This window comes from Danio rerio, chromosome 17, assembly GCF_052040795.2.
Source record: "Danio rerio strain M-AB ecotype USA chromosome 17, GRCz13ab, whole genome shotgun sequence".
NCBI lineage: Eukaryota > Metazoa > Chordata > Actinopteri > Cypriniformes > Danionidae > Danio > Danio rerio.
This window is the reverse complement of record NC_141037.1, coordinates 1,974,203-1,993,940: the sequence shown is the minus strand read 5'-3', so window position 1 is coordinate 1,993,940 and position 19,738 is coordinate 1,974,203. Positions and strand designations below refer to the sequence as shown.

The 19,738-nt window shown below is 37.4% G+C and overlaps 2 protein-coding genes across 5 annotated transcripts in view; one reads left to right on the top strand and one right to left on the bottom strand.

The window, feature by feature from the left end:
- Positions 1–19,738, top strand: part of arhgap11a (Rho GTPase activating protein 11A) — a 1,047,489-nt gene that overhangs the window by 337,385 nt on the left and 690,366 nt on the right. The window lies entirely within an intron of this gene.
- Positions 4,285–18,307, bottom strand: LOC103911301 (adhesion G protein-coupled receptor G1). Of its 4 annotated transcripts, none has more exons than XR_015512891.1 (17): positions 18,253–18,307; positions 18,066–18,157; positions 17,825–17,905; positions 17,666–17,746; positions 17,491–17,586; positions 14,959–15,030; positions 14,489–14,729; positions 13,802–13,967; positions 13,589–13,729; positions 13,377–13,490; positions 13,182–13,221; positions 11,701–11,801; positions 10,987–11,111; positions 10,633–10,898; positions 7,096–7,186; positions 6,714–6,920; positions 4,285–5,343 (listed from the first exon to the last, which is right to left on the bottom strand). XR_015512891.1 is itself a non-coding variant. In XM_087289991.1 (17 exons), coding segments are annotated over exons 1-17 (2,148 nt in total). In that variant the 5' UTR covers positions 18,234–18,304; the 3' UTR covers positions 4,285–5,188. The 4 variants fall into 4 exon arrangements, 3 of the variants coding, with proteins under 3 accessions (XP_087146117.1, XP_087146118.1, XP_087146119.1); XM_087289991.1 differs by having other exon boundaries at positions 6,714–6,997; positions 18,232–18,304; XM_087289992.1 differs by having other exon boundaries at positions 6,714–6,997; positions 18,253–18,304.

Sequence of the window (19,738 nt, the reverse complement as noted above, 5' to 3'; positions counted from 1 at the left end):
GTTGCAGAGACAGACATCTTTCAATTTGAATTTGAATTTCAGTTCAGAGGAGTTATTACAATCAGAAGCTGTCCAAAAATAAAATTTATTGGTAAAATAATATAGCATGTCTTATATTAGTGCTACTAGATGTTGCCTTAAAAAAAATTGTCTACATTTTTTTTTATGTGCCCTGAACAACATTTCCGAGCATTCATTTTTAAGTTGATAAACATAAGTTTCTGTACTTATCTGTCCAGTGAGGCAGCAGAGGATCATCATCATCATCATGATCAGCCGCAGCACATTCAGCTTCTGTCCAGACATAATTCCCACAGACCTGACAGAGACACACGTGTTTAATGTTGTTTTCTACAGGCTCTGAACACAAATCCTACATCAGTTTCTCATTACATTCTCCAGATCAAAATCCACAGACCAGACAAGAGAGACTTTCATCTGTTCACCTCTGACGCTTCTGGATTATGATGTTAATGACAGAAAGTTCTCTGGCACACATGCAAATCAGCTTTATTTTGGTTTTAACTGTGAATGTCAGTGTTCATTTACATTCAGCTCTGGGTCATTATGTCGTATATATTTATTTCAAGTAGAAACAGGATTCATAAACTTGAAGACATAAACTCAAGACTTCATCTTGATAAAGGGATCAGCCTTTTCTTAAAGGTTTTGTGTACTTTCATTTTAAAATATGAACTATCTTTGTGAATGTTGGTAAGCTAATGCAAATTTCTGAACCCACATGCGTGTTAACATCAGTCAAATCCTGAATTTGTTTTTAAATAAGATACAATTGTGTTTGTGTCACTCAGACACGCACATGAAGGATTATGACAATCAATGAATCAAACATCAGTAAATTCAGTCCTCAAACAATAGTAACTCACACTGCACTGCTGCGAAATGAACTGCCAACTGATCCAGCATATGTTTTACGCAGTGGACACCCTTCCAGCTGCAACCCAGTACTGGGAATTACCCATACGTAGTCTTTCACACACACTCACATACACTACAGCCAATTTAGCTTATTCAATTCATCTACGGCATGTCTTTAGACTGTGGAGGAATCCAGAGCACCCGGAGGAAACCCACGCCAACATGACCTTCTTGCTGTGAGGTGATGGTGCTGCCCACTGCACCACAGTGCTTCCCTTTAAGCTAACAAAAATCTTTTGTTTTAGACAACATGCAAATGCAACTTTCCCACTGAATGATCCAATGGAACATTCCCTGAAGATTTGCATAAAAAACAAGCAAATAAACACAAATCAAATTTAATTAACAAGTAAGAACATTTACAACTAAAAGGCGACAGCAAACAAAACAAATCTTAATTTAATTCAGCCGTTTCAATAAAATTGACTTTATTAGTGAGGCTCATAACTCTATAGACAATTTTAAACAGCTTTCTTTCATTCAGAACTGATGTTTGTCTAATGTTGTGGGCCTGATTTTGAAGATTGAGACACTGTTTTCCCTTAGATTATTGGGATCAGGAATCCCTGTTTTCTAGTCCCAGTTTTTGTGCCGAAATATCTCGTAAATAGGTAAAGCACACTGTGAAATGTCTCTCTGTAAACAGTTTCCCATATTTTATGATTCACAGGTTTTGTGTTTTGTGTGAATTCACAGGGATAAAATGCATAATGGGAGGTTGCTTTCTGCTCTGTCAACAGTTGATGTTGAAAATTCAACTTAAAGTGAGATTTATTGACATTGTAGTTCAAAATATTTTATATATGAACTAATAAATATAGAACTCAGTCCATAAAACAGGACAGGTAAATTTACTGGCAGTTTATTACCAGGTTGTTGTACCATTGCATTACATTTACAATACTAATACAGGCAATACACTGCAAAAAATGCTTTTCTATCTTATATCTTACTTTTTTTGTCTTGTATCTAGTCTAAATATCTAAAATTTCTCATATCAAGAAGCATTTTCTAGACAAGCAAAACATATTGTCTTGCTTTAAGAAATAATTTGCCAATATTAAGTGAGTTTTTTCCTTAAAACAAGCACAATAATCCTCCAATGGGGTCAGCAAAATAATCTTGTTTTTTCTTTTGATGCAAGATTAATTGGTTTACCCCATTGGCAGATTATTTTGCTTGTTTTAAGGAAAAACTCACTTAATATTGGCAAATTATTTCTCAAAACAAGACAATATGTTTTGCTTGTCTATAAAATGCTTCTTGATTCAGGAATTTTTAGATATTTGGTCTAGAAACAAGACAAAAAATCTAAGTATGAAAAGCATTTTTTTGCAGTGTACATCAATTTAAATATAAAAAAATGTTAACAAAATTCCCTTAATACTATTAAAAACCATTATATATATATATATATATATATATATATATATATATATATATAAATATATATATATATATATATATATATATATATATATATATATATATATATATATATATATATAGTTGAAGTACAAATTATTTACCCTCCTGTTAAGTTTTACATTTTAAAATTATATTTAACAGATTCAGGATTTTTTTCACAGTGTTTCCTATATTTTTTTCTTCTGAAGAAAGTTTTAGTTGTTTTATTTCGGCTGGAATAAAAGCAGTTTTTTATGCCAATTTAAAGGTAAATATTATTAGCCCCCCTTAGCAATATTTGTTTTGGGTTGTCTTCAACAATGGTCCGCGGACCGGTACCGGACTGTGGATCTGTTGGTACAGGGCCACACAAGAAATCATTAATTATTTTCGTTTTATTTATTATCTAAGTCTGAACAATCTTTTATTTTGAAAAATCTTTTATTCACTCATATACGTCTAAATTAGTAAGAAACAGACGTCTTTGGAAATTTTCTTTGGGGAAAAGACCCTGTGAAGGACCCACAAACTGCCCAAACATGCATCGCAATTCATTTGATAACAAATCAGGTGAATCCAGCATGTTTGTGCAAGATGATCAACTGCTTAAGATTGCAATAGATGGCAGCCTTTCAGGGGCCGAATGCATATTGTGTCTTTTCTACAGTTCACACAAGTTCATTATTGCCAATGGAGGTGCGCAGCCTGTGCACGCAATCGGCCATGCAAGCGGTTAAATAAATGCCACAAGCGCACTGCTGTGACAAGAACTGACCGATCAGCTTAAGCTTGTATGGAATATATACATTTCAGCAGACTAAATATCTCAGACAAACACAGAAGACCCAAACACTGCAGCGCTTTGTCATTTTTCTTTATAAATAAAACTTGTATAAGAGTGACAGTAATGTTGAATCTATGTTGAACCTATCCAGATGAGACACAAATTTAATTGTTTGGCCTCATTGATGTGTCCTTCATTAATGTATCAAAAAAGAGAAGCGTTCAACCCTACAGACAGATAGATCAAAATTCACAACATCGGTCTGCAGAGGAACTTGGCCTTTGGCACCAGTGGACATTTCAGTACAAACATTACATATATGAAATACTTAATCATATATTTGGAGAAAGGAAGTTCTCAGAAGATAACATTATCCTAAATGTTTATTTTTTATGTGTTTTTAAAGGTAAATTACGGTTATACAGTCTGATGTTTATTGCAAAGCTCCTCTATTAAAAAAAAAAGACAAAAATATTTCAGAGTTGCTGGTAACAGAGTTGACAGTAGGGTACATGCACAGCTAGTGTTTCTTCCCATACCAATGATCTTCTAGTAATGTGACTTTTTTTTAATTTTATACGGTTCCTTTTACAGCACCGATGTTGTAATGCAATTGAAATACAATCAGTTAAAGGTGCAGTAGGTGATCTGCCAAAAAGCTAACCGTCTAGCATATTATCTTTTGACGGCGGGGAGGGACTCTGATTCAAAGCCACACCCTTTGATATCGCGAGTGCGCGGGCCGCGTCACAACAGCCGACAGACTGTTGTGCTTGAACTCCAGATGCTAACCTCCAACCACACTCCACATAGCATGTCTAAAACACAATTTAATGCATTTTCATTGTACTACTATTTTTTTTCCAAATTGAATGAGAAATTCACTTACATATCACACAACAGTGTTGATATAGTCTATTATTAATGCATGTTATTTTTTTTTTCAAATTATTGAGAGATGAATAACAACATTCCTCAATGCCTTCCAGAGTTTCCCACCACAGTATCAATAGACCAAGTCACATGCTTTTTCTATCAGTGCTTTACAGATTATTACCTTTTAATAACCAATAAAACAGAAATTACCAGAAAGTAGAGAAACAACTGTTGTTGTTTTTTTATAACTGAAATTACAAATGATAAAAACATAGATGTTTGATGCAAATGTTTATTTAACTTAGTAGAGTAAATAAACACAAACAAGATGACAATTTGACTATGTATTTCATTATAACTGAAGCTGAATGTATGATTCAGGAGGTGGAGACAGCCAAAAATAGGTATAGTGGGGTCTTTAGCTTCCAACCCAAAATGTCCCTTCATTACTTGATATATTTTGAGTTATTAATCAAAATGGTTTAATCAAAGTTTTTGTCCTTGAAAAATTTTAGGTTTATACTACACATGGCAACGCAGTGGCGCAGCAAGTAGTGCTGATGCCTCAAGGTCGCTGGTTCGAGCCACGGCTCAGTTGCCGTTTCTCTGTGGAGTTTCCATGTTCTCCCTGCGTTTGCGTGGTTTTGCGTGGGTTTCCTCCGGGTGCTCTGGTTTCCCCCACAGTCCAAAGACATGCGGTACAGGTGAATTGGGTAGGCTAAATTGTCTGTAGTGTATGGGTGTGTGTGTGGATGTTTTCCAGAGGTGGGTTGCAGCTGGAAGGGCATCCGCTGAGTAAAAACATGCTGGATAAGTTGGCGGTTCATTCTGCTGTGGCGTCCCCGGATTAATAAAAGGACTAAGCCGACAAGAAAATGACTGAATGAATATTACACATTCCCACATTTCTAAAATCACCTGTATGTGAGCTGAATATATCAGTCAAAATATACTGTATATTTCAGTTAAAGTAATCCTGAACCCACATATATCAGAAAATATAAACCTTGTAAAATAATGTCAAGTGAAATTAGATGACATTTAAATGTTTAAAATATCTAATAATTCACTTAAGTCATATCCCTTCACCATACAGTATTTATAAACACAAATGCACAGAGCTGTATTCTGGCATTCTGATTACTGTTAACCAAGAAAATGAGAGAGGATGTGTTTTCTGTCTTAATGAGGCTCATCGTAAACATGTTCTTCAGCATTATTATTGCTGTTGTCTGGTGGAACAATGGTTGTGACGGAGCCGGAGCTTTTCGGGTCGTCTGAAAAATGACCAGCAGCATCCTTGTGAATGTGATAGTAATACAAGAAGAGGAAAAACCCTGAAAAAAAAGACCAGAGAAAATCATTTTAATATATATATATATATATATATATATATATATATATATATATATATATATATATATATATATATATATATATATATTATTTTTTTTTTAAAGATTTTATTTCATATAATTTGCTAAGAAATTGTACAAAAAATATTTGAACTAAAGTTTATTAAAGTTTATGATGCCTTTAATTGTTTCTCTCTAATAAAATCAAATGTAAAAATATATTTATAATATTGAATCATACTTTATCCAACCGAGACTCATTCTGAAAACGTAGTCCCGTGGACGTTTCTGGGCGAATCCGCGAGGGGCCGCTGTGTGCGCTTTTTCGCATCTCAAACATCTCTCTTGAGCGTCGTTCACGTCCACGATGTTCTCGCGTAAAGCCACGGAAGGCGAGTGTCGAGTGACCGTCTGTCTGACTGACTGACTGAATGACTGACTGGAGCGATCGGCCAATCGGCCGACCCACCCTACTCCTCCTCCTTCCCTAAACCCAACTGGTTTTACCCATTGAACCGTCCGCCCGCTTGCTTTACTAAATCCAAGCAACAATTTACAAAAGCCATCCAGAAAAAGAAAAGCCCTCGTCTGATTTTAACCGCATTTTCTGATTTCACCACATTCTCACCCTGTTATGGAACCGCTCGAACCCGGTTGTTGCCGTCATCACGGTCAGCTCCTCTATGCGTGTCCACTCCGCTGACGTACACGACGAGCTAACTGGACAAACTGGTTGCAGCGGGAAAGCCCTTCACACGGAGGTAAGCAGTCAGCCGGCGAGCACGAAGAGGAGCGGCATCACACCGCCCCATAGCGTTCGCTTAAAAAAATGAAATGCAGCCATATGCACCGCCGGCTCTATCGGTTTCTATCGCGGTCTCCAGAAACTTCCGTGGGACTAAGTTTTCGGAATGAGCTTAGGTTGACTTCATTTTAAGGTACAATTCTCACTAACAATCAACAAGTAATTTTGCCTTTTTGTCACAGTGAACTCATATTTTTTGCTTATTAATACTTATACAGGTATAGTTCGCCCAAAAAAAGCAAAGTTCTGTTATTACTCATCCTTTATTTGTCCCAATCCAAAACACCTCAAACTGGTTTAAAACAAGTACAGGGTGGACTACCCCTGGGTATTGGGTGGGAAATGTAGAATAAGAATATGTGTTATAAGTACTAATAAACAGCCAAAATCATCATAATAAACATATAAGATACTAGTTAATAGTGAGAATTATACTTGTTAAGAATGTTACCAGATATTTTTATAAACAATAACAATAACAAAGCATGCAATATTTTAAACAATTAGTTAAGATCTGTGTGTGCAGTAGAAGCCCTCAGTTTCTCACCTTGAAATGAGTTGAGTGCACAGAAGATGTAATATGAGGGAATGAGCATCGGTCCATAACTGAAGAAGGCAACAGCCCACGTCAGACCGAACAGAAGAAACAAACTCAACACCATCATCAGCTGCTTTCTGAACGTCTGTCTCTTGCCCTCAGTCGCTCTTATGTGTCTACTCTGGATAATCCGAGTGAGGATAGTGATGAAGATTCCTATTGTGAAGATGAAAACGAAGATGTAGTATCCAGTGTTCAGTACATAGTGAATTAAAGGATTTGTAATCCAGCACCTGCAATTACAAGAGCATGAAACAAAATTGAAAGGACACTCAGAAGATATTTTAAACGCTGATAATTCATAAATTTGTGACTTAAGAACTAAGCATACATTTGTGCGACTTTTCCAGACGATGCTGTTAGGGTCACTTTGTTATATCCACCTACAGAAACAACTGCAATAACAGCTGGAGCCGAAAACCCTGAAACACATGCAAAACAAGGATATTATCAATAAAAAACAAAACAAAAAAACAGCTGTCTAAAATAAATAATTCCCACCTGAGGTGCTTTACCACTTTCTTATTTTTGCATATATTGCAAAAATGGCCTGTGTCTGGTACTGGGCAGAAGTTTAAATGAGCTTATGGCGAACAACTCTCTTGATATGCTGCTGAACAGAGGGAACAGCGAATTGAATCTCTTTTTCAGGGAGTAGGGCAGAGGAGAATCTGAATTGGCATTCAAAGGGGGATAAGCCAGTGGAGAACGAGCAAAGAGGTGGTCTCGAGACTCTAATGGCTCATTCACATGGGGCGTCAGCATGAAAGCTTCCCGTTCACTTTAAGTAGGTGACATCAAGCATTACCAAACTCAATTGTGGGTCCATAGGCTTCACTTCAGGGGCTTTGCTTGCTGCAGAAGTTGGGACTTTTTTAAACTTTTCAAGCACCAACGGAAGTGTCAGCCAATCAGCCAGTCTTATAGCTGTATGCAAATACACTCAGACAGTAGCCGATTGCTGACTAGTTTCATTGGCTGATGCTAATATGATGATCATGTCAGCCCCAACTTCAGACGCTCCCTTTGTCAAGTGTTGGCGCTAAAGCCCCATGTGAATCGGGCATAATAAACTCACCCAATGAATGGCAAAAGGAGCTGTAGAACCAGGATAAGAACTTGAGGCCCCGATCAGACACAATGTGGTTTAGTATCTTTAGAATACCAAAGACTCGCAAGACATGTGAGGTAATGAGGTCAGCGGCATTGAAGTATTGGTCTACACTGACCAGGATAGTGGTGTTGCTGTGGAGAATATAAAGGCTGATGTAGTTCATCCAGTGATAGGACCATGGTCGGTGCCGAATAGATAAAGGGTGTAGGAGACCTTGGGGGTTGGGGGGTAGATGACAGTTGCAAACTGGGCAGGCATTAACCAATTATATTATATCCTCTTTAGCTGTGGGCCACTAGTGTCTTTGTAGAATTCCAGAGTGCGGGAAATACCTTGATAGCAGGTAAGCCAGAAGGAATGTGCCCACTGACTTGAGAAAGAACTGTCTTAGGAAGGCAAGGCAAGGCAAGCCAAGCGCTATTTATAGACACCAGTTTTACACAACCGTAGTTGATCCAAGTGGTTTACAATAGAATAAAATAAAAAATAAAAACTGGTATTAAATCTTTAGGGAAATACAGAAAGATCAATCCCCTTTTGATTTGCAGCGAGAACCAAGGTACAGACAAAAGAAACCAGACACCAGTAACCAGGAACATACAACCAGTTAGACAGATTGCCTCTCAGATCTGAGTCTAAGCTTTAATGATGGCTGTCTCAAACCCCCATCTGAGGGATGCAAGGATCGTAGATTGGGGAATGACAGGTTTTAGGGTTCTTTCCTGGGAAGTGTTACCATATATTCACGACATAGCATCTGGCTTAAGGTTCTTAGATCTGGGACAGTAAGATAAGCCGAACCAATAAAAGAACAGTGCCGAGTGGGCTTGATGGTCAGCATCTCCCAGAGAACATCATTTATGAGAGCTTGAACATCTGCAGGACAGTTGGTGAGGTCGAAAGGCATAACCATATACTCGTAGTGCCCTGTAGGAGCATTGAATGTCATCTTCCACTCATCCCCTTGCTTAATCCACTGCAGGTGGTCAGCATTGCACATGTCATGTTTGAAAAAAAAGGCAGCTTAGTTCAGCAGAGTAGGTCAAAGGGAGGAGCCATGAAAAAGGGTGTCCGGACATATGTGACAAATGTGCTATATGGACACTACATAACATATGTCCTATATAGCGTTAAAACCAAAGCCCTCTGTTTGCTAAAAGCGTGGAACATGAGAAAGGTCAATAGGTTCTTGAGACTCGAAATTAATATTACTAGATGAGTTTAAGCAGACCTTATGAAACATTAACCCCAGTGGAAAGGCTCAACAAAAGGCCAGTCAATGTGGGGGTTATGAAAAGTAAGCCGGAAGTAGCCAAAGATCAGAGGAAGGTCATGAGACTCAATTAGATAAAAATACATCTTTTCCATGTGGTAGAAGACAGAGACCTCCGGTGGGTTATCTAACAGGTTCACATTCCCGTTAAGGCGAGAAGAAAATGCCATGTCCACTACTCCAGAATCAACAAGAGCTTGGAGTGAATATCCATCAGATCCTAATGTCAAGTTTAGTAAATCCTTAGACAGCTCTCTTCTTACTGCCTGGAACAGGGAGCTTTGCTTTAACTCTGGACCCTTAAAGCAAAAGTGACAATACCCTCTACAATAGAGACAGAGATGACTTCTTATATGACAGGTGCCTTCCTGAAAAGATAGTCGGGTATGATCCACCTGCATAGGCTCTGGGGGATCTAACACTAAGGAATTAGCTGACTCAGCAGCACATGGAGTACAACAGAGGTTGGGGAAAATGTAAAAGAACATACATGGTGGTAAATCTTCTCTCTCTAAGACTGCTGTCTAGGAGGATAGCTTGGTCACTCAGGGACTCAAGAGTGTTAACTGGATCTCTGGTAGCCAACTTGTCATTGGCAGACTCATCCTTTACAGACTATTCTGGAAACAAAGGATGAGTGCTTCATCATTCCAGCTTGTTCCCGCAATAATTGTCTGGAATTGGATGGCATAGTCTGCTGCAATCCTACCTCCTTGATATAAGGTGAATGGTTGTTTGAAAGCCTCTCTTCCTGGAAGGGAATGGTTGACCTTACCAGTTATTCTACAAAAAAGGAATAACTGGTGAGGTGAAGCTGAGGTTGAGGGACATGGATAAAAAGGTGTAGGGGTTGACAATTCCATTGGGGTTAGGCAGGACCATGACACAGACTGTCAGAAAGTTTTGTGTTGAGCAACAATAGTAAACAATTGTTGGGCAGTGGCCTCAGTTGGGTTAATGATGACTTGACATGAGCCTAGGGTGCAAACATTGGTCTCTGGTGTAATGACAAATTATTTACCATTCACCCACAGAACAGGTGATGAACCCAATCTGCCAAGGCTCAAGGTCTAAATTCCAAAAGATCTTTATTTAGGAAGTCCAACAGAGTCATATAAAATAACGTTGGAAGGCAAACATAGGAAGTCTTCAGGACTGACTAGAGCAAAATCAGATAATCAAAGCCATTATTGAAGCAAAAAAAGGCCAAAATACAAACAAACCAAAACAACGAGAGGTGATAACTAGGATATTTGAGAAGGTGCCTTATGGCAAGGACAAGAGCAGGTCAAACTCAAAAACCAAGCAATAAGAGAAGACAAGACGGTAGATTAAATAGGGTAGACTTATGAGACACAGCTGAACAAAATGAACACAAAGAGAAACACTGGGGAAAATAGCGACATCATTGGGAGAAAAAACAAAATCTCAGGATATGACAGAACCGTTGTTATACATCAGGCATTTGCTCCTTCACTCACCCCAGCCCAACACGGTGATCTTCCTCATGTAGTTTGTGATGGTGACGTTCTGTCGGATGAGCCATAAGTACATATGAAGAGCTTGAATGAAGAACCAGGTGAATGAGGTCAGCATGGAGTAATGCATCAGCAGAGCTATGAAGACACAAGCATTCTTGTCTCCTGAGTTTGCCACGCTCTCGTTCGACAGAAAAGACACATTCAGGAGAAACAGAGCTCCGAACATGTTGATCAGGATCTTCGTGGCCTGATTGGATTTGGCTTTCCTGTTAAAGAGAAAAAAACAACCTGCGTTTGTAACTTTATCTGTCACAATAAACAGTTTAATATTTATGTTGTGCTTTAGTAGACTACCGCAGCAGGAAATGGATGAACAGAGCGAAGGCCAGAAAAAACACAGAGATCCCACAGCCAATAGCAGAGATGAGGGTCAGTGACTCCAGATACGGCGCTACAGCGTTTGCATCTGTGACCGGAGACTGAGAAATCAGAGAAAAACAGGTTGAATCAGATCAGCTGGATGATATTTTTAATACCATTTGTTTCCTTTTAGCAAGAAATCCATTTTAGAAGCAAGTTTGATTGTTATTTTTTATGGTCATCTTTTGTAAGTTCATATATCAACAATATGTAAAGAATAATACAAAATGCACATCTGAGGTGGTGATATGAAGTGGAGTAACCGCTATATCTTGGGTGTGCATTATTTTCTAATTATTCACCAGCCCGGACTACACCATTTCAATTATCTCGTCTCCACTGCTGCTCCTCTGTTCAGATGTTGTATTTCAGGCTTTTGTTGGGTGTTTGTCCTCCTCGAACACCTCCTGTGTGTAGCACTAGTTTCTTCCACATCTCCTCCAATGCCTACTGTTGTGTTTTGATCTGATTTTTGACTGTTTTAGCTGTGCAATTACTCTAATCATTAAGTGTAGTGATGCAATACCTGCCGGAACTACTTTAGTTGTGTTTTTATCTGACAATAACCAAACCCTTAGACTGCTCATCTGCCAGTTAGAATTAAGCACTCAACAGCCCTGTAGTGGAAAAAGTTTAATCTTTTCTCACCATCAGCACTGCGAAGAACGTCAGATGTGAACATGAGCACTTTATGCTTTTACTGTCGATCATTTTTGTCTCACAGCCAGTTGTCGTCCACTCAAGATTTCCTTCAAAGAAGAGAGAGCCACAAAGCTGAATAAGTTGAAGAATTAGCCTTGTCAATAGACCCTTTCCACAAGACTGTAATAATGTGTTTCAACAGTCATCTGCATCTTAAATCCTGGAAAGTTATATATTATATAATGTATATAAATATTTATTGATACAAAAGTATGTATGTTTATAAAGTTACAGGTAGGGAAGCACAATATATTGGCGGCCATATCGTTATCGGCCGTTAAATGCTATTTTTAAGATTATCGGCTATCGGTTCGATGTCTAAATTAGGCCGATATCTTTAAGCCGAAAAATTGCATAATTGTACAGACCTGCCTGCCTCACGCATGTGTGGGCGCAACTTGTTCAGACCTGTCCCGTGCACTATAATGGAGCTCTCCGTCCTTCCTTACTTCATGTGGTATTGCTGTGCGTTAATAACTTAGTAAGTAACCATTATCCTTATCATTGTAGATATGTTTGATTGAGTGTCGTTGTGTGTTTTGCTTTAAATCACCTCAGGAAAAAAAAATATTACATGTGTAAATCTTTCCTGCTCTGTCTGTTTGTTATGTTAGAGATAGCAGGGGAGATTCATTTATTACTCAAGGGCTGAATTATAGTTTCGGGGTTAACTCCCTTCTCTTTTCGTTGCAGTTGGTGAATGAACGAGAACACATATAAATTGGTCCAATCATTTATTACTCTCCATGTGGTACAACAAAATCAAAGAGGGAACATCACTGAAAAGAGTCTCATTGCGAAAAAACGCTCCTTTTCTGTCTCTCCCTCTCCTCTTCACACACACACCAAACTGCAGCCCCACCCCTTAAAGGACCCGCACATTTTACATGTGTAAACATAACAGCAGTGATGCACACGTGCTAAACAACTTGTTGGGTTGTTTGTAATCTAATATGATTATTTTTTTCTTATTAATGTGCCGCTTGCCGTGTGTTGGTGATGTAAGATTGTATTCAGTTTGATCGGAATATTCATCCATATGTTGTACATTTATAAAGTTACACTTTGCATCAGGGTGTTGCTACACTGGGGCACGAGCACAGACAATTTTTACTGGGGCTAATGTATTATATCATCTTTCCATCAGATTAAAACAGGGAAGATTATGCGAGGTGTTTGTAATGCAGAATCTATGGGGGAAGGTCAGTACATTTGACGTTGTTTCCTCTTCTATCTGCCTTTTTCAGTCTCACACTATTTTTTCATTTCTTTCTTTTTGAAAGTTGTGAAAACATTATTGTGAGGTTTATTTTTGGATATAAATAGCGCTATAACTTTACTAATAAATGACGCTGCTACTGCTGTCAAACCAAGAAATGTGAAAAGAGTCTATAAAAACTTATCAATAGAGCCATAAATAAATGTACCTTTGCCATTCCAAGAAGAGCAGGAAGAGGGACCACCAACCTGTAAGAACATGTTTAAGTGTCATTTGACTTCAGTGTCTGGTTATATATATATATATATATATATATATATATATATATATATATATATATATATATATATATATATATATATATATATTGAAAGAGAGATTTCTGCAACAAAACATTCATTACCAGATCCTTATTTGTAAAGATTATTTCAATGTTGTTGGTGAGGTTGGCGATATTGGCTCCCATTGTTATTCCATAAACCTCATTGTTCAGAATTGTGAAGTTTTTAGTTTGATTCTGAAGGAGAAACCAGACCAGAATTAGGAAACATTTGTCCAAAGAAATGATCCATATAGCAAGAGATGAATGTAAGAGAGAAACACAGAGCATGTTACTTTATTCCCCATGTTAGTGAACCGCAGAACTCCAACAAATGCACTTCCATTGTTTTCCAGTCGGGATTTATTAAAGGCTTCACTGGGAAACATTGCAGTCCACAAACAGCCTGTGTTCATGTCATTTTGACTCATAATAACCTGAAAAGGAGAGCCAGGATTGATTAATTGCACATCCTCTACAACATACGTCAACCTTTACAGTAGCTTTACCATGGTGTTGTTTGAACTGTAGCATATGGTGATGTCTTCCGTCTCTGTGTTTGTGTCTTGTATTTGCAGAATACCAGTAACGTTCCCCATGACAATCATTGCGTTGCTTTCATTATTGTTTTCCATATTGTCCATCAAATCGGACTCCAGAAAGTCCAATGAGTCTCTGTGGAATAGATTGAATCATTTGATTATCTGTATTTCAGTTTCTGGCCTGAAATCTACGTATAACCAGTGGCGCAACAAGGGGGTATGCAGTATATGCGGCGCATAGGGGCGCCACACATGGGGGGGCGCCGTTGTGCCAAAACTACTTTTTAAAATTATCCTTATTAAAAGTTTCAAATAATAAAAATAAATAAATATGTTTTGTTAAAAAACATTATTTTGCATTTTAAACGAATATAATATTGTTATTGTTTAATTCAAAATCATTTAACACAATAACATGCAGTCCCACAGCCGAAAGTGTTCATGTAGATGTAACTGTTTAGATTTGCTTTTGTTTTTTATCAAAATAAACTGTCAAATCATACATAATGTCAAAAGTTATAAGATTAATCTGAAAATTTGTCTTCATTTATTATTAATTAATTAATATAAAATAAGAGGGATCACACAAAATTTGAACCCGCATACCCCTCAGTAAATGTGTAGTTGCGCCCTTGCGTATAACTACACACTTACGCTGCGTTTGAAGGAATAACGTCTCCATTCTCATCTTCTAGATCATTTATGTGTATACTGTATGCTGCCTCATATGGAGTATCACTGTCAGATGGCATTTCCTCAAAGTAAACACGGCTCTTGTTGCATTTGACACAGTTCCAGTTTTGGTCGTTACAGTTTTTTTCTCTCCATTTTCTGATCCTGCTTTTGTTGCTACAGTTTTGTTTCTCCAAATACACAATGAATGCACTAGTTTCTTCTACACAGAGAAATAAAGGATAGATTTCACTTAATTGTGCAATAATGTATTTAATATTAAACAATTAAAAATAATGTCAGTTGTTTCTTATGTAAAAATATCTAGATAAATCACAGTTTGATAAAAATAAAAAATAGTAGTTCGTTATAATTATTTAGATGTACATTTACATTTTAAGTTAACCCGAAACAGCTGCTGAAGAAAGAAATGTATAAAGACACAGACTTACGGTTGCAGAGATCAGTGCTGTATGGAGCAATTCTGCATTTATTTTCAACATCATCAAGAGAGATTTCCAAACCTCAATAAACAATAAAACACAACTCACATAACTATCAAGACAAACATTGTATAATTGGAAAAAAGACATTCAATTAAGAATATAATGGATAGAAATAAAAAAACAATGTGAATGAAACAGAGTGATTGACAGAGAAATTTTTTTTAGGAAATTCACACGTCTAACCACAGTTCCTCAGAATATTAATGTGATTTTTTTTGCATGGGGCATCATTCATTCATTCATTCATTCATTTTCTTTTCGGCTTAGTCACTTTGTTAATCTGAGGTCACCACAGGGGAACGAACCGCCAACTTATCCAGCACTGGGAAACATCCATACGCACTCAAGCTCCGTTTACACTAGTGCGTTTTAGTTTAAAAACGGCGTTTTAGAATGAAAACGATCTGCGTACACACTAGCATTTCACCCAGCGTTTCTGAACTGCTCTCCGTCCACACCAAAACCCTGAAAACGCACATCACGTGACCACACACACACACACACACACACACACACACACACACACTCTCGGGCAGGCGCTGCAGCATTTCTACCCAGATGAGAGCTGTGCTGGTCGGACTGCTCATCAAGCATCTCCTGCTGGATCTAATCTCACTATATTTGTTAAACGTGATATTTCATTCATCTTGTTGTCTTTATCTAACAACATATTCCCCGACTTTTGTCTTTTGAATCTATTACTTGTTCACAGGTATCGAGTTTTAGTTGAGCGCAAAGATAAGTTAATGATTAATGTAACCACGTACATGCTGTATATTGACTGATCACTTGCCTTTATTTCCTATAATGTATAAACTTATTGTGCGTTATTCTTTCATAATGGCCATTATTGATTATTAAAACTGTTATTCAGCAAAGCAGAGGATACGTTCCGTATTTTCAATGAAATTGAAAGAAGGCAGTGATGTTATATAGGCTGTTTTATTATAAATATGCACACAGTGAAGATGCAGCACGACGCCTCAGCATTTCTGCTGTTAAGTTGTTAATATTAAAATGAGAATAGGCAGTTCCTTAAATCATGTTTTTATTTTATTGTTGAGAAAGTGAAACAATGTAGCCAGGGTGATGTGAATAAGGTTATAAAGTACACTGTTCCCTGTGAAGATTAACCAAACATGTCCTCTAGTCTGTTTTCCATATCAAACTTGCAAAGTCTGAACTTACAAGGAGAGGATGCAAGACTGAACTGTGTGTGTTTAGGCTACTTAATATTGAGGAAAAAGCCCTATTCAGATTGGCGAATGTCTGCAGCCCCGCCTCCGTTTTCAGATGTCTCCGTTTTCCACCAGCCACTCTGAGACGGAGCAGCAGCGTTTCCGAATGAAAACAGCCTCTTCAGCGTTTTCGAAACGCTCCGTTTTCGGCGCTCAAAAACTCTGGCATAGTGTGGACGGATGGAGTAACCGTAGCAAAACTTATGCGTTTTCAAACTAAAACACATTAGTGTAAACGGGGCCTCATTCACACACAAACTGCACACTCAAATCAATTTAGCTTAGCTAATTCCCCTATAGCGCATGTGTTTGGACTGTGGCGGAAACTGGAGCACCCAGAGGAAACCCACACCAACACAGGAAGAACATGGAAACTACACACAGAAAAGCCAACTGACCCAGCCGAGGCTCGAACCAGCAAGCTTCTTGCTGTGAGACAATCGTGCTACCCATTGCACCACCGTGACACCCCAGGGAAATCTCTCAACCTGTTTTATTTTCTTTCTTTATTTATTTTTTTACAGAGAAACACTGCTAAGTCTCAGTAAAATATTACAGAGAGATTATTCTTCGATAAAATTCCCTGATAATATTTCATAAATCATACCATGCTAATTTCTTACTTGTAAAGGTAATAAACAAACAAACCAAAAGCTTTGGATGAGGTTGTAATTATCTGCAGTCCATTTACATTTATTTCTTTAGCTGATTTCAAAGCAACTTTCTGTACACATATAGATAATAGAAGCACTTCAAATCACCTGCAAACATTATGAAGTAGCACACATATTTTTGACATTTTTGAATATCATAGATTATCATATTATGATAATTCCGTTTACCACATTTAGCTTTATAAATTAATCAAAACAAGAACATTTGATATTGTAATAAGCCACAATATCAAATGTTCTTGTTTTGATTAATTGTTAAAGCTAAATGCGGTAAACGGAATTATCATCATATGATAATCTATGTGTGGCGAGGGGGCGTGGCCGAGAGCAAAAATGTTTAAATTCACAGCCTAAAGTTGGATGTCTCCCATTGTCTGTGGAGGTTACAGCTTTGAATGAAATATCCTTGTAAAAAAGGCCCATTAACATAGTGGCCTTTTATTCATGTCCTGCTTAATAACTAAAATAACCCGATGATGCAAATATCTAATTTCTACTGAAATATGGAAATGGACAGAAGAAAGAGCAAAGCATTAACCCTGTGTCTAGTGTAGGATTACACAAACCTTGTGTCTGACATGTCACACTTGGTAATACTGTAGATGACAGAGTTATTAATTGTCCATTATTTGTAAAGTTGGAACTGTATGGGCTACATTGGTCTGAAACTAAAGAGAAAAATTTACATTAGTTTAAAAAAACATCAAGGATGGTTTATAAAATATATAAATACAGGTTTACCTCTAGAAAGGATTCTTAGATTGACAGAGATTAGGTTAAATTTATCTTCAGAATAATCTCGGTGAAATATCATTTGTATTGCTGAAAGAAAAATAACATGAGTTTTCCACAAGTGCTTTCAAGAAGTAATGTTAAATATGATATAGATACCACATCTACCTGGAGAATTACCGCTGTTGCAGAGACAGACATCATTCAGTTTGATTTTGTCAGTGGATATTGTGATATTAAGAACACAAGCTGTGCAAACATTCAAGCATAAAGTTAGGTAACAGTGACATGATATGAACTCTTTAAGATTTAATTTTTAAAAAATGTCTACTTTGTTGTTTACTATTGTGCCCCAAACAACATTTTCATACGTTTATTTATTTATTTTTTGTTTCAGTATAAATCGTACTTATCCGTCCAGTGAGGCAGCAGAGGATCATCATCATCATCATGATCAGCCGCAGCACATTCAGCTTCTGTCCAGACATAATTCCCACAGACCTGACAGAGACACACGTGTTTAATGTTGTTTTCTACAGGCTCTGAACACAAATCCTACATCAGTTTCTCATTACATTCTCCAGATCAAAATCCACAGAACAGAGAAGAGACACTTTCATCCGTTCACCTCTGAAGCTTCTGGGTTATGATGTTAAGGACAGAAAGTTCTCTGGCAAACATGCAAATCAGGGGCATATTTGAGCTCCAGCTGTGAATGTCAGTGTTCATTTACATTCAGCTCTGGGTCGTCATGTCACCTTTAACTGTAATAGCAAATAAATGTATATGATTATTTCAAGTAGTAATAAGATCCATTAACTTAAAAACATAAACTCAGGATGGGAATAAGACAAAATCATTTTATTTTAAAACAAATTTTCAATCAAATGAACAATTTCTAAAACTTTAACACACAAAACAACAAAATATGACCTTTATTAACAATGAATAGCACTTCAGTAAACATGATATGCTGTAGTCAATGACATCTTGTAATCTTAATAATCTGCATTTTTCAACCAATAAACTTCATCATGATAAAGGAATGAGGCAATAAAGGACAAATAAAGGAGCATTGTATTATTAAGCATGCTAAATAATGCAGAAATAATCAGCTGTTTCCTAGAGATTTTATGTATTTTCATCTTCAAATTTGGACCACATCTTCCTGAATGCTGGTAAGCTGATGCATCATATAATCATGCAAATTTCTGAACTCACACACGCCAACATCAGTCACATCCTGAATTAGTTTTTAAATAAGGCACAATGGTGTTTGTGTCACTCAGACATGCACATAAAAGAGTCCTCAAACAACAACTCACACACTGCTGGTAATAAGTTCTTACATGTTCTGACAAGGTTCTCTCAAAGTTATGATAAAATGTTCTCCAAGTAGCATCAATAGACAATAATGCTCTCTAAACATTGACACAAGAACATTTATAGATTGTTCATGTGGCTCCATAGTTGGATTTACAGCTTACATTTAAAAAAAAAAAACTAAATGTTTCTGTTATTTTAGAGAACATGCAAATGTAACTCTCCCACTGAATGTGTTTAGACAATTTTCAATCTGGTTTCAGATCACATCACAGTACAGAGAGCGCTCTTATAAAGTTAATCAATGGTATACGCCTAAATACAGATCAGGTAAACTTACAGTATTGTTGGATCTCAGTGCTGCATTTGACACTGTCGATCACAGCATACTTCTGGATAGGCTGGAAAACTGGGTTGGGCTGTCTGGGACGGTCCTCAAATAGTTCAGATCTTACCTTAAAGGTAGAGGTTACCATGTCAGTATAGGTGACCATAGGTCGAGGTGGACACCCATGACATGTGAAGTCCCACAAGGCTCGATTCTGGCACCTCTCCTGTTCAACCTTTACATGCTCCCTCTGAGCCAAATAATGAGAAAGAACCAAATCTCCTACCACAGCTATGCTGATGACACTCAGATCTACCCAGCCTTACTGCCTAATGACTACAGCCCCATTGACACCCTCTGCCAATGCATTGATGAAATGAAAAGCAGGATGTGCCAAAACTTTCTTCAGTTAAACAAAGAGAAAACTGAAG